The sequence below is a fragment of the Hyaena hyaena genome, unplaced genomic scaffold (genome assembly GCF_003009895.1).
Source record: "Hyaena hyaena isolate Hyena2069 unplaced genomic scaffold, ASM300989v1 scaffold_427, whole genome shotgun sequence".
Taxonomy (NCBI): domain Eukaryota; kingdom Metazoa; phylum Chordata; class Mammalia; order Carnivora; family Hyaenidae; genus Hyaena; species Hyaena hyaena.
The window spans coordinates 695,649-711,083 of record NW_024081064.1 but is presented as its reverse complement, the minus strand read 5'-3'; the positions used below and the strand labels follow the sequence as shown (position 1 = coordinate 711,083).

Sequence of the window (15,435 nt, the reverse complement as noted above, 5' to 3'; positions counted from 1 at the left end):
TGTGCGGCCATCACTGCTAGCTAATTCTAGCATATTTCCATCATCCCAGAAAGAGACCCCATACCTATTGCAGTCACTCCCGATTCCGCCCCCCACCCCCAGCCCTGGCAACCACTTATCTACTTTGTGTTTCTCTGGATTTGCTCATTCTGGACATTTCACTTCATTGGAATCAATCTGTGGACTCGTGTGTTTGACTTAGTGCGTTTTCAAGGTTCATCCACACTGTAGAACGTACTTTATTCCTTTTCAAGGCTGGATAGTGTTCCATGGTGTAGATACCAGAGCAAGACCCGCTTAGTTTTGCAGATGAGAAGATGAAGGCTCAGTAAGGCTAAAAGTATGTTTCAATATTTCCTCACGCTTCGGTCATGTCTTGAACATCTTAATCTATTGCTTTAAAGCCCATGTTTACTTTTATTTTTTTCCTGCGCGTATGACTAATGACCATTTCCATGTTGCCAGATTTAGGGCACAGTCTGATAGGTCTCTTTTTCCCTAGATTGTCATCATTGTATGGGAGTGACCTTCTAATTTATAGAGATTACTGTAAACTAAACTACTTAACCGTTGGACCAAAGAGGGAAGCTCATGATTAAAGCTGAGTATTTAAGACATTCAGTGTTGAGAAAAGCCTATGAAGACTTTAAAAATCTCGAGGTTTCGGGGATTCAGAAATTATGACCTTCACTCAAGGCTGTTGGTATTTTAATTATTTTCTGTTAGACCAAATATAGAAGTGCTTTGTACTGGATTGAGTAAAACATCTAAAACTCAAAAAACCATTGATGTTAAAATCAGTAAATTGAAAGAAAGTTGAAAAGTATTTAATTTTCTCTCAGTTCTGTATATTAAGAGAGTTCAGGTTCGTTAAAAGTTACTAGTCCTGACCATTTGCCACACTCTTCTCTGGGTTTTCCACGGCCTCCTCTTTTATCTGCTGTTTATCTTTAACTCGAGGCGCTGTGCGCAGAAATCCGCATGGAGCCAAGCCAGGGAAGCCCTCCAAAGGGGCCTTGTCAACCCCGCCACCTCGGTAGGGCAGGCGCAGTCATAGATCCTCATTCCTGACCTGGCAGTCCTGAAAGCCGGCCTTGCTGGCCCACACTCTCTCTCTCACCTTTCCTTTCTCCCACCATCCACAGCTGACTCCCCCTGGTGGGAAAGGAAAAGTCCGGAGCAGGAAAAGGTCAGTACCTACAACTAGTATTTTAGGCTTTTGAAAGAGAATAAATCAAGTAATAATTTTAAAAACGTATGCCAGACTCCTGCTTGGATATTTACCAGAAGGCTTTTTATTTTTGTTATTGTTGAAGTCTGCTTAGGAAGGTGGGTTTGTTTTAAGGCCAAGAAATTTAGGGCCCGTTATTAGCATAAACAGTTATTAGAATGAACATTTCTTGAGATCTGCATTTCTGTGATACTCCCTGATCTGCTCTTCCCAGGGGACCGTTCTGAACTCTGCTCTCACTCCTTCTTCCCATACAGGTGTACCTAGAAGTGAGAACTTACTATAATTTCTGAACCTGAATATTTACCAGTGGGTTGTTTTCTATTTGAAGCTTGTATTTTAAAATTTGGCTACTGGGGGTGCCTGGGTGGCTCAGTCGGTTAAGGTTAAGCGTTTGACTTCAGCTCAGGTCATGATCTCATGGTTCGTGGGTTCGAGCCCCGCGTTGGGCTCTGTGCTGACAGCTAGCTCAGAGCCTGGAGCCTGTCCTTGGATTCTGTATGTGTCTCCCTCTCTCTCTGACCCTCCCCTGCTCACGCGCTCTCTTTCTCGCAAAAATTAATAAAACACTTAAAAATAATAAAATTTAGCTACTGTTTGCAAGTTGATAGTAATAATTTCATTACAGTTTGCGTTTTTGTCAGGACGATGTGCGTAGGTTTTGGAAGTTCGTTGACGGAACTGTAGAGTTGGTGCTTTTCTAAGTGTGGTGGACTTACTGACACAGGAGAACCGTTTCCCAGACTTGAGTCCCTTGTGTTGGTAGGTCCCATTCTGTTTAACTTGGTGAGTAATTATCAATAGTAGCTAGCCTGGGTTTCTGGGAATCCCATTAGTAACAGCATCAGATTTCCTCTTTGGGGCGCACTGACCAAAGTATCCTGTGTTGGAATCTGAACTCCTGACCTTGGTTTCTTTGTAAAATGACTTAGAGTCGGGGGATCCCTAACAGCATTTTCAGTTCTTTTAGAACAAAGAAATTCTACTCCTTTCCAAACCCCTGCATGACAATCAGGAGATACACTCACTTTCTTAAAGCGGAACTCTTTAACATGATTTGGTGAATGAGGTATTAGGAACTCCGAGTAAAATTCTTTTTTTTTTTTACTTTTTTTTTTTTTTTTAAAGTTCATTCATTTATTTTGAGAGACCAAGCATGCCCCTGAGCAGGGGAGAGGGAGAGAGAGAGAATCCCAAGCAGGCTCTGTACCGTCATCCCAGAGCCCGGTGGTGGGGCTCGAACTCACCAACCATGAGATTATGACCTAAGCTTAGCCAGCTGAGCCACCCAGTTTCCCCACTGAGTTTAAAAAAAAAAAAACTTAGAGGTATTTTTCTTAATGTTTATTTTTTGTTTTTGAGAGAGATCGGGTGCAAGCAAGGGAAGGGCAGAGAGAAGGGGAGACACAGACTCTGAAGCAGGCTCCAGGCTCCGAGCTGTCAGCACAGAGCTCGTCGTGGGGCCCCAGCCCATGAACTGCGAGATCACGACCTGAGCCGCAGTCCGACGCTTAACCGACTGAGCCCCCAGGCGTCCCTGAGTAAAATTCTTAGTAACCATTCCTTCACTTTGGTCTTACACCGTGGTCTCAGATACGATTAAACATGAAGACAATGTAAATGGTTGCGATGGGCACTTTTTTCCCTTGGGTAAATGATTTCCCTTGAGTGTAAGAAGTGTGGAGTTGGGAAGGGGGCTGCCGTAGGCATGTTGGAAGTGGTCCTCTTGCGTGCTGGCCCCTGTCTCTTGTTGCGGTGGTAGGGTTCCCCCCCCCCCAAATTTTTTTTTCAATGTTTGAGAAAGAGAGAGGGAGACTGAGTGCAAGTAGGGGAAGGGGAAGAGAGAGGAGATAGAGAATCCCATGCAGGCTCTCAGGGGTCAGTGCAGAGCTGGACGTGGGGCTCGAACCCACCAATGGTGGGATCATGACCTGAGCCGAAGTCAGATGCTTAACTGACTGAGCCACCCAGGCGCCCCCGGACCCTGTTTCTTCTACGAGAGTCACAAAGTACAGAATTTCTCGTACCTCACAGACTATCCCGCTTTTCGTGGTTCTCAACTCCGTCCTCTCTCCTTTTCCTTTTATGTCTTCTAGCCCATAAGCACCCGGAACCTTGAAGAAGCACCCAGCCTCTTCTCCAAACTGACAGCTGGCTTTTCATTTCTTACTTTGTTGGTAACTCACTTATAGTTTGTGCTAATGCATATGGCTCCTGTGTTAATCCTAACATGGACTATGTAGTTTTCTGGATTTCACCTCTGGGGATCTAGGCACATACCGTCTATCTCCACCTTTCTGTATTTTCTGAGACTAAATCAGAGGGCTTCAGTCCGCCTGCTTAAAAACCCTTCCAGCTCAACCATGTGAGTGTACTTAATGCCACCAAACCGTAGACTTGAAAATGGTTACAACGGGGCCTGGGTGACTCAGTCAGGAGTTTGGGCCCCGCATCGGGCTCTGTGCTGATGCCTCAGATCCTGGAGCCTGCTTCGGATTCTGTGTCTCCCTCTCTCTGCCCCTCCCTGCTCGCGCTCTGTCTCTCTCAAAAAATAAAATAAACATTAAAAATCTTTGTATGGTTACAGTGGTAAATACCATAGTTTGTGTTTACTCACACATGTACACACGCCCTGCAGATGCCTCATCACATTGCGTAAAACCCAAACTCCTTGATCATAAGGCCGCACGTGGTTGGGCCCCTGCTCTCCTTCCTTCCTCCCTCCTCCCTTTATGCTCCAGCCATACCAGCCTTCTTTCCATTCCTTGAACTCGCTCCTTTGCTCTTACCTCTACTTCCAGTGCGGGGACCCCACATGTTCCACATTCTTTATTTCTTTTTTAGTTTTTAATGTTTTTATTTATTTCTGAGAGAGAGCATGAACAGGGGAGGGTCAGAGAGAGCGGGAGAAACAGAGTCTGAAACAGGCTCCAGGCTCTGAGCTAGCAGTCAGCACAGAGCCTGACGCGGGGCTCGAACCCACAAACCATGAGATCATGACCTGAGCCGAAGTTGGACGCCCAACCAGCTGAGGCACCCAGGCGCCCCACATGGCCCACATTCTTGTGCTGCATTGTTTTTCACATCTCAGCTCTGAGGCTGCTCCGCTCCGGCCCTGTCTCTCAGCCCTGCCCTGGTCTCTTTGGAGCTGTTGGAAACTGGCTTGCTTTTTCTCTTTTAACTTGCTTCTCTTTGCTTCCTTTAGAGAGTAAGTTTGGGGCCTGTAAGCAGCCTTGGTATAGCATTAGATATACAGAAGATTCTCAGTAAATAAGTGAGTGAATGAGTGAGTGGATGAAAACGACGGGGGAAAGCAGAACCGTGGCCTAGTGACCAGAGGAGCACGAGCGTCCGTGACTGCACGGGTGGAGCGCACGCGTGAAGGGTGCGGCGAGGGCAGAGGAGGCCTCCCTTTTTAGGAGAGGCATGAACTTCAGTCAGTCCTAGTTTCAAGTCCTAGATCTGCCACTTGACTGTGCTGCTTCTAGTACATGACTTGACATTTCTGAGGCTTATTTCTTTCACCAAAAACATGAGGTTAATACTTTCAAGGTTTTGTTTGCATCGAGGGGTATGCCAGTTGTGGCATGAGGCAGGTACGCAGTAAATGACGGTATCCTGTCTTAAGGTCTCTGTCAGTGGGGAAGAGTGGAGACAGCGTGTGAGTGATCCCTGCCTGTTGCGTGGCACTGGATCTCAAATAGCTCTCCCCCATTTCCCCAGCGAAGGTTTGGGGGAGAGCTGTGGTGAGTCGTCGTTTTCGCCGTAAGTCACCCAGAAGTGTCAGACCAAAGTTGACGACCTGAGATGAGAGGTGTGGAGGAAGATCTAGCCAACCCACATAAATACGCCATGTGCCTCTGTAAAAATAGAAAATCAGGATCACAGAGTGGGAAAGGAAGCAGTAGGGCCAGCCCTCATGAGCTCCCTGTCAGTCAAGGTGAAAAGGGAAACCATGCTACCGATAACTCAGTCTGAGATAGTAAAAGCTTCCAGAGAAATCCAGTCTTTCTTAGGACTGAATTCTAAAACGCATGTATATGAAGAGGCCCACTGAGTGGTGATGTGCAGCTCCCAGACCAGGGTGGTGTCCAGAATTTCCCGTGGGCTCTTAGGACAGGCGAGTACTTAAACTGTAAGCCGATTGAAGGCGATTCAGGGTGTTCCGTCTCCTTTACGTGTTTACCCCTGTTCAACAGAAGTTCTCACCCTTCTTTAAAAAATCACCAAGCGTAGGATCTCGGGTGCTCCCCCTTACACCTGGGGGGGTTGGGGAGGTGGGGCTCCCCCCTTGCTGTGCTCCACATACAGTGGCTGCCGTTTAAGGCGTTCTCTGGTTTCAGCTCTAGGTGGTCTATTTTGAGCAAGTAAGCAGGGCTCAGTGACAGGGATGAAAGGCCTCTTGCAGGAAAGGGGCTTGAGCTTTGGGGGGCAGGTTGGGTGTAGACGGGGGTGAGAGATGGGCACAGGGGGAAGTTGTAGCTACCACGTAGCTTTTCTTCTTTGAATCATGTCGTGACAGGGCCGGTTTGGTTGGAGTGGGGAGGCAGGTGAGTCTCCACGTGTTTGTTTCTTTGGTTTTTTTAATCTAAGAAAGGGCATGTGCTTGAGCAGGGAAGAGGGGCAGAGAGAATTTTTTCTTTCTTTTAAAAAAATTTTTAATGTTTATTCAGTTTTGAGAGACAGTGTGAGCAGGGGATGGGGAGAGAGAGGGAGACACAGAATCGGAAGCAGGTTCCAGGCTCCAAGCTGTCAGTGCAGAGGCCCATGTGGGGCTCGAACTGACAAACCATGAGATCATGACCTGGGCTGAAGTTGTCTGCTTAACTGAGCCACCCATGTGCCCTGAGAGAGAAGGGGAGAGAGGGAGGGAGAGAGTGAGAATGAGAATCTTAAGCAGGCTCCACACTCATCCTGGAGCCTGACTCAGGGCTTGATCCCATGACCCTGTGATTATGATCTGAGTGGAAATCAAGAGTCAGACACTCAGCCGACTGAGCCACTCATCCAAATGCTGGAGGCTCAGCTTTTTAAACCTTTTCTCTAGATCTAGGACCTGTAAAGTGCTTCCACCCTTTTCTATTTGTTTAGTTCCTTGATGCTGTCCTTTTTTAATTTTTAATGCATTTGAGTCTTTATTCAAAGTTTATTTTTTTTAAGTGCCATCTGCCCCCACTGTGGGGCTCGAACTCCCCGCCCCAAGATCAAGAGTCACGGTCTCCACTGACTGAGCCAGCCAGGGCCCCAGTCCTACTGCTTTGACTGTAAATTATTTTGAGTATCTTTGCTTTGCCTCTCAAACTAGGATGGGAGTGATGAGTGCTTTGCTGATGTAGGGAGACTGAGCAGTTGGGAGGTGGGTTTAGGACGGGGTGGACTTACACTTATTTATGTAAGTCCCTCCTTCTCTGGGGGAGTGCATTCCAAGACCCCCAGCGGAGGCCAGAAACTACACATGCTTAAAACTTAACTACTGATGCTGATGAACTGTAAGGATAGAACAGTTATAACCATTGGCCGTAATAAAAGTCACAGGAATAGGGTTTCTCTCTCTCAGTGTCTCGGGGAGGGGGGGCGGCGCCTGGGTGGCTCCGTGAGTTGAGCGTCCGATTCTTGATTTCTGCTCAGGTCAAGATCCCAGGATTGTGGGATTGAGCCCCTCGTAGGGCTCTGCACTGTCAGTCTGGATCCTGCTTGAGATTCCCTCCCTCGCCCTCTGCCCCTTTGCCCCCTCTGAAGTTTAAAAACAATAACATCTGGTGGTCCTGAACTTGCTCTTCTCAGGACGGTGTGAGATGTTGACAGGCAGGGGTGAGGGGCAGGGGAGGGGAAGGACCACGGGCATGAGCTGCGGTGCAGGGCTGCCACCGGCCCTTTCACCAAACCTCGGGAAGAGGACCACTTGCTTCCAGGCCATTTGGACAGAGTGTGCGCCCCGCTTACAGGTGGACTTAGCTAGCTTTTGTTTTTCCTTCTCTTCCATCTTAAGCCAGTTTACTTCAGTCTCGCGGTTGTAGGTCATTTGCGGGTGCTGGACTCACCCGATCCCAGTTTCGACTGGAAGTTCTCATGTCTTTCCTACCACACTGCTCCCCACCCCCTGTTTTGAATCGGTGACCTGTATTCTTTTTCCAATTAGGAATTCTGAACTTTTGCTTCTTGTCCAGTTGTGTTCTGGTTCTCAGGATCCTAAATTTAAGTCAAACGAGTTATTGTAGAGGCTCATGGCCATGAGGTGTCGCATGCCTCCCTGAAACCCGGCAAGAGAGAAGTCCCTAAGTCCTGCCTTCAGGGAGCACTCCGGAAAGGCCTCTGCACGTGCAGCAATTTTTCAGAGGAGATTGAAGATATTTTGCTTCCTGAGCCTGCTTGGCCTCGGTGTGTATTTGATATTACCCGTCGGCAGCCAGGAGGCATCCGTAACATATTTGACATTCAGAGCAGATCAGTTAATACCTACCCCCTCTACAGGGCAAACCTGTTTCAGTGGTCATTGTGAAATGAAAGGATTAAAATAATGGCCAGTACAGAGAGTGAATTTTTCCTTTATTTGAATACATAACAGTAAAACATTTTTTAATAACAGAACTGTACAAAAAGAAAATACGTTTCACTAATAGATTTTTTGAACTAAGGGGCAAATGTGTATGTACACTCAGTCTGTAAACGTAATAAAATAGTAGTTCTTTTTAGGGCATCATAAATTTATATTTGGCAAAAACTCCCAAAAGTTTTCTTTTGCAAAAATCAGATTAAATGACCAAAAAATAGCAGACATTGACATTCTTCGATTTGTTGCATTAGTGTGTGTCCAGTTCTTGGTGAAAATGAGGCAAACATTGGCTTTGGTTTCTCTGACCATAAAATTGAGTGTCTCTTGTCATTTCTGTAGCAGCTTTTTTTTAAAAATACGACTTTTTTTCCATATAGAGTTTATTTCCTGACATTTTGTTGTTGAATCCTTAATGGCCCTTTTGAGGATTTCTGCGTGCTGCTGGTCTTTGAGGAGTTCGGCAAGTTAACTTTCGAGTAACGTGCTCTTTATGAAGGAATAAGTAGCAAACGTAATAGCGTGAAGTTTATATGTTATGAAAACGTACTGCAATTATTTGGGAAGAGCCAGCAAAAGGTCTTGTAAGGCAAGAATATTGTGTCGCTGACATTGTTCAGAACGGCGGGTGTCTAGTGATCATCAAGAGCAGGTTGTCTTTGATCAGTGTGATTGTGGTTCTACCGTTATGTGCAGACCATGTGGTTATTGTCTATACTTGGGACGGACTGCCTTGACTGTGTCACTTTCATTTGGTAAGTGACTGAGCACAATTCCCATGAGACAAAGCTAGCTTTCTCCCTGCATCTGGGCAGAATTCCTTAAGTCTCCTTTGTAGAAAAGTCTTGCTCATTCGCTCAGTGTTGAGATCACTCAGGTGTTCCTTCTGAGCCATCTCCTCTCTACGTTTTCTTCAGTAGATAATATTTTAGATTTCTCTGGCTTTAAACGCAGTCCAGATGCCAGTCAGGTCCATGTAGTTCTCTTAACCTTGATTTCTTTTATCTTCACATTTGCATATCCAGGTATCCCCTTGAGATACGAGGTATCTCACAGATGCCTCTCATTACAGTGGAATTCCGGGTCCTCTGTACCGGTCTTTCCCCCCATTGTTTTCTAGCTTAGCTGATGTCAGAAATGCAAGCAAGAGACTTAGACGGCCTACTTAACATCTTTAGCATCAGATTCATGACCCAGACATGTCTAGTCCTCCTCCGAAATAAAACTTGAATGGGTGGCTCATTCAGTTAAGCGTCTGGCTTCAGCTCAGGTCATGATCTCACTTGTATGGGGGTTCGAGCCCCGGATCAGGTCCTGCGCTGACAGTTCAGAACCTGAAGCCTTCTTCAGATTCTTTGTTTCCTTCTCTCTCTGCCCCTCCCCTGTTTGTGCATGTGTGCTCGCTCGCTCACTCTCTCTCTCTCAAAAATAAACATTAAAAAAAAAATACCTGCTGACAAATGTCCCTTTTGGTCGTAAATGTCATTATTTGGTAATCTCATAGTCAGAAATTGTTCTGTTTCATATAAGAAAATCTCCATTATAGTTTAGTCCTATTTACTCTAAGTAAAAAACCTGTCATAGACATAAAAGGTCAGTAAACTTTCTCTGTAAAGGGCTAGATAGTAACATTTTAGGGTTTATAGGTCCTTATGCAACTAATCAACTCCACAGTGTCACTGTAGCAGGAAAGTAGCTGTAGATACCATGGAAACAAGCATGGCTGTGTCTCAATAAAATGATATTTATAAAAGTGGACAGCATATGTGCACACCATTGTTCATCGCAGCGTTATCCACAGCAGCCAAAAGGTGGAAACAGCCCATGTGTCAGTCAGTAGATGGATGGATAAACAAAATGTGAGACCACATGGGAATATTAGTTGGCCATGAAAAAGCAATGCTACAACATGGATGGACCTTAAACATTGTGCTTGATGAAATAACCTGATGTGGAGGGATGAATACTATTTGATTCCATTTATAGAAGGGATCTGGAGGGGCACCTGGCCTTGGTTGGTTGAGTGTCCAACTCAGGTCATGATTTCGGCTCAGGTCATGATCCCAGGGTTGTGGTCAAGCCCTGCATCCCGCTCTGCACTGAATGTGGAGCCTGCTTAGGATTCTCTCTCCCTCTCCCTCTCCCTCTCCCCCTCCCCCTCCCTCTCCCCCTTCCTCTCTATCCTCTCTCTTCCTCTCTCTCCCCCTCTCCCTCCCTCTCCCCCTCTTCTTCCTCTCCTCGCTCACTCTTGCTCTCTCTCACGCTCTCTAATATAAAATAAAAATTAAACTTAAAAAAAAAAAGGTATCTGGAATAGGCAAGTTTGTAGAAACAGGAAGTAGACTGGAGGTTACCAGAGGAGGGGCAGTTACTGTTAACGGGCACCGGGTTTCTGTTGGATGTGACAAAATTTCAGGTAGAGAGTAGTGATATATAATGAATATATTTATATGTACACGTATAAACGTGTGTATATATATTGAGTGTGAATATGCCTAATGCCCTGCACATGTACAGTGGTTAAAATCATTACAGCAGTTAAAATGGTTACATTTACGAATGGCTAGAATGATCAACATTACATTAACGTCTATTTAATGAAAAGTGTTTTTTGTTTTTTGTTTTTTTAAATGAAAAGGAGGGGGCGCCTGGGTGGCTTAGTCGGTTAAGCGTCCGACTTTCGCTTGGGTCATGATCTCGCGGTTCGTGGGTTCAAGCCCCGCGTCGGGCTCTGTGCTGACTGCCAGCTCGGAGCCTGGAGCCTGTTTCAGTCTGTGACTCCCTCTCTCTCTGACCCTCCCCTGCTCACGCTGTCTCTCTCTCTCTCCTAGAAATACATAAAAATATTTAAAAAAAAAATGAAAAGGAGACCATGAAAATGGGGGGCGGTGCTGGCAGGCTGGGTTTGGCTCACTGGCTGTGCTCGGGGGCTGTAAAACTTGTCAGCCTCTATTTACACTCCTTTCATGCGTGTTTTGGATTGCAGTTCTTAGCGATGTCAGTGACTATTCTCTGGGCGCTTTGATGTTCTTGAATGTTCGAGCTGAGAACCGACTCTGGAGGAAGCATTTCCTCATTTGACTTGTTTGTGTCCCCCCACAATTCAGAAGTTAAAGTCCCCAGTATGATCTTATTTGGAGGTGAGGCCTTTGGGCAGTAATTAGGTCACAAGGTGGAGCTCTCACGATGGGATTGGTGCCATTAAAAGAAGGGCCGCGAGAGAGATGATGGCCCAGCTCTGCCTGTGAGGACACGGCAGGAAGGCTATTCACCAGCCAGCAGGAGCGGCTTCCCCAGGAACTGAATTGGCCAGATACCTTGATCTCCAGAACTGTGAGAAGTAAACTTGGGGAAGCCCCCCGGTCTGTGCGGGCTGTGCTGTAGCAGCCGGAACTGAGGGGGCTTTTCCCACCAGAAAAGAAGTTCTGTGAGGGCAGAGGCTTTGTTTTGTTTCCGGTGCCTCAGACGGTGTCAGGTGCATCAGAGGCCTTGGCTGACATGTGTTGAACTGTGCAAGGAATGATTTAGGCCGGGACCCCGTCACCCAGGAGCCGAGCAGTGCCAGCCACCTCTCTGCCCTAGCCTCTCCCGATCAGGAGCTCCCTGAGCAGCTGTGACCGTCAGCCTTGCTGGCGTCCTTGCAACAGAAGCACAGGACATCCGTAAGGAAAAGTAGCTCCTCCACCCATCAGAGCGTTCCTGCAGCCCTCGGAAGTTGAAGGAGTAGAGGTTGGGCCTCGTTGGAAGATTGGACGGCGAAGGAGTGATGAAAGTGCTGGGAACAGAAGTTAAAGAATCCGGTTATGGTGCAGCGTCTTAGCGTCCTAGCTTCGGATTGTTAGGCGCGTCGCCTGTTCTTCCTGAAGGCATCCAGCTGTTTTTTCCCCGAGCTTCGTCTGTAAAGCGGTAACCTGGGAGAGGCTGTTGAGATAATTCTCGGTCCAGACAGGAGGCCGCTGGGCCTCATGGCGCAGGACTCAGGTCTGAGATTTAGGCCGCCTGGGTTCACCCCTGCCGCGGACCGGACCAGTTAGCCCCGAGCAGGCTGCTCAGTGGCTCTGGCCTCGGCTTTGCCTCCCATAACGCGAACCAGTGACTTTGTCCACCTCGAGGGCGATACGTGTGGTAATTAAAACAGTGCCTACAGGTCACCATTCGACGACGTGTCAGCTGCTGTCATTACTTTCTGATTCCTTGCAGTGATGACTAACATTTTCTAAGATGAAGGGTGGGGGGAGAAGAGAGACACTTAAAGTTTAAGAGTGACCTATTCTGTGCTTTTCATCATCGCCAGGAGTGACTGAACCTGATAATGACCAAAGGAATTAAGCGAAGCTACCTTCTGTCTTCATCTTGCCCAAGTCCCTGGTGTCCGAGAGCCGGCTGTTAGGCAGCTGGGCATAGTTGCTTGGTAGCACCAGCAGCCGTAGGGTTGGGTTGGGTTGGGTTTTTGCCCTGGTGGGAAGGTAAGCATTGGACGAGCCGATTTTCGCTTTGCAGAGTCCTGTGGTTATAGCTCTTTGTGGAGCATTTTGATGCAGAAGCAGAAACCTTCAGTTAGCAGTGAAAATTTAGGGGCGCCGGGGGGCCTCAGTCAGTTAAGCGTCGGACTCTTGATTTCAGCTCAGGTCATGATCTCACAGTTCATGGATTGGTTCAGGCCCCGTGTCAGGCTCTTCGTTGACAGCTCAGAGCCCGAGGGCATGATTTAGAGTGTGTTGGTGTTGTTACCCAGAAGTACTGTCAGGAGGAGTGCAGGGACGAGGGAAGAATCTGCAGCTAGAGCGAGAGAATCAACCAGCCCTTACAGAGTATCTCCTGCCAGGCGCTTGTGAGCTAACCTGTGAGGAGCACAGCTCAGTGAGAGCGTGGGCTGCTCGTGCAGGGGAGAAGTAGGAGGTCAGACAGGATGTATAACCTGAGGCCAGGCAGCAAGGGAGCCAGGATGCCGAGACGAAGTAATTTATACCTCTGGGGGTGCCTGGGGGGCTCAGTCGGTCAAGCGTGCGAATTCGGCTCAGGGCAGGACCTTGCAGTTTTTGAGTTTAAGCTTCATGTCGGGCTCTGTGCTAAGCTTAGCTCAGAGCCTGGAGCCTGCTTTAGATTCTGTGTATGTGTGTGTGTGTCTCTTCCCCTCCCCTACTCATGCTCTGTGTGTCCCTCTGAAAATAAGCAAACATTAAAAAAAAACAAAAACATGCCTCCGAAGGGTTCACACCACAGGTGAACATATATCAGCTGTATTTGCTCATCAGTTGACCTTTACGGCACACAGCACATCATTATGGCAGAGAACAGAATTGGAAGGAAGAATTAAGAAATTATGGTCATTGAGGTTTGAGATGAGGGTAAGATCTACCTTGATGGCCGTGGGACAAGGGAAGATGACCTTTCAAAAGTCGGTAGGATTTGTTATCTGGGATGTGGGGGATTAATGACGGGGGTCATTTCCGTTTTTGTGACCTGTTGCATTTGTGATGGGAAGACCTATGGGTAGAGATACACATTCTTGGAACACGTGTTTGTTGAGAGCCAATTCTGTGCAGACTGAACAGGGCCCTGGAGATCAGAACTGACAGGCACCCCCGTCCTCGTGGTGCTTACGGTCTAGCCGGAGAGGCCGACAGAAAGCAGGGCGCTCTCATTTTGAATTTGCATGAGGCACACGGGCCACGGGGTTGGGGTGAAGGGCTGGGAGTCCTTGGAGGGACGGAAAGGCCAGCATGGCCGGAGCAGGGTGTGGGGAGAGCAGCAAGAGCTGGCGGGGCTGGGGCGGGAGGCCAGCCGCGGGGCCGCCTCATGGGTGGTACATGGGGTGGACAGAGAGCAGACGGCTGAGGAGTGGGGGGGTGGGGGGAGAAGCCAGTTCAAGAAGTGGGAGCAGCCACAGTGAATGCCGAGTCAGGAGTAGAGAATATTCCCGACAGGCTAAGCCGGCCACACTAGCACAAAGGTTTGGCACTGCAGATTCTGGTGACCTTCAGACATAAACGGGATTTCAAGAGATGGAGGGGGACGAACTGGGTGGCTAAGAAACGGGGCTGGCGGCTACACATCACCCACACGTTTCGGAAGCTGCTCACAAAAGCCCTTTTCATAGTTTTTTAAATGTGTTTGCCCACATGCACATTTTTATTCCACTAAAAATAATCTTCTGGCGTGTTTCAGATGAAAAAAAAGATATTGACCATGAGACAGTGGTTGAGGAGCAGATCATTGGAGAGAACTCCCCTCCCGATTACTCAGAGTACATGACAGGAAAGAAGCTTCCTCCTGGAGGGATACCCGGCATTGACCTCTCAGACCCCAAACAGCTGGCGGAATTTGCTAGGTAAGTCGGAAGAACTTGCCTTTCTTTTTAATCGCAGAGTGCTTGAGTGTCGGCTGCTACGTTTTTGGTGCCTAAGTAAATTACAATGGCGGTTTGTATTCTTGCTCTAAGGAAACTCCTGAAAACAAAGGCAGTTAGTTTTATTTTTAGTAGGAACCATGCTATGAGTGTGAGTGGCACCATTTTAGAACTTGCAGACAGTGAGATGAAGCAAATACTTTCTAATTTCATAATTGATCCTGCCTGTGAATAAATTGCACATAATTTGCTCTGAAACGGCTAGCTTTACACTACCCCCCGGCCTCCTGGTGTGCACTGTACATTTAAGGGTGTGGTGCCGGACCCCGGGGCCAATTGTAGATGTGCGCGGCCAGCCGCTGGGAAGGAATTGTCCCTTCGTATTGCAGCATGTCCTCAGTTATGCTCCCAGTGTTTTGTCCATTAAAGCTGGCACGGCAGGACCAGGTCAAGCACTTACGGCCGGGACCCCCGGGACCGCCCAAGGTGAGCAGGGAGGAAGGTCTGAACCCGCTGCAGGTTTGTGTTGCCTGAGGCGGCCCGGGTTCCTGCAGAAGTCTCTGCTCCTCTTCACGTTGTTTATTTTCCAGTACCGCTTGGCAGTCGTTACAAGGATGTGAGAACACTCAGAGACCAAATTGTAAATAAAATGAAAAGAACTCCTGAACTCTGGAGCAGAAGGACTTCTTTTCCCAGCCTGAGGGTGAATGAGGCTGGGGTAGCCAGGGAACGTAGGCAGGGGCAGGGGCGTCTCTGTGACCCCACACCATGTAGGAACAGCGTGGGGCCCTCTCTTTTTCTTTCTCCGGAGAGCAGAGTGCAGTAGGTAAGAGCTTGGAGGCCCTGGAATGTCCTAGCTTCTCCCAGCCCTGCTGAAAACAAGGTGGGTAACCTCCCGCCGTGTGGAGCCTTGGTTTCCCCATGTGTCAGATGGGGTGAGAGACAGATATGTGTGCCCTTTGGTCCTGTCCTGTGAGGCCGCAGTCGTGGGGAATCCTGCACATTAGCTTATTTCTGACTGATGGCCGCTTACCCAGGAAAGTTCAGGCCTCTGTCCTTTTGTTGATGACACCGTGTCCCGGCTCTTGTTGCCATTCCTATTTTAAATGCCGCTGTGTTACTCAAATATTAACTCTGTACACATCGCCCCCCCCCCCCCCCCCCCCCCCCCCATGCAGATAAAAATGGAGTCTGTAGATCCATAGCCAACAGTGAGATTAGAGTTTTTGGACAGATTTCAGTCACGTTTCCTGCCAGTGTTTAGTATTGTCACGTGTTTTCAAAGTTAGTCACGTCTCGTTCCTG

At 47.9% G+C, this 15,435-nt stretch overlaps 1 protein-coding gene across 1 annotated transcript in view; it reads left to right on the top strand.

Annotated features, from left to right (window-relative positions):
* The window catches only part of YY1 (YY1 transcription factor), a 33,223-nt gene that overhangs the window by 3,726 nt on the left and 14,062 nt on the right, over positions 1-15,435 (top strand). The window contains exon 2 of the mRNA XM_039252933.1: positions 13,950-14,112. Coding sequence (XP_039108864.1) covers positions 13,950-14,112 — 163 coding nt within the window. The remainder of the gene's footprint in view (positions 1-13,949; positions 14,113-15,435) is intronic.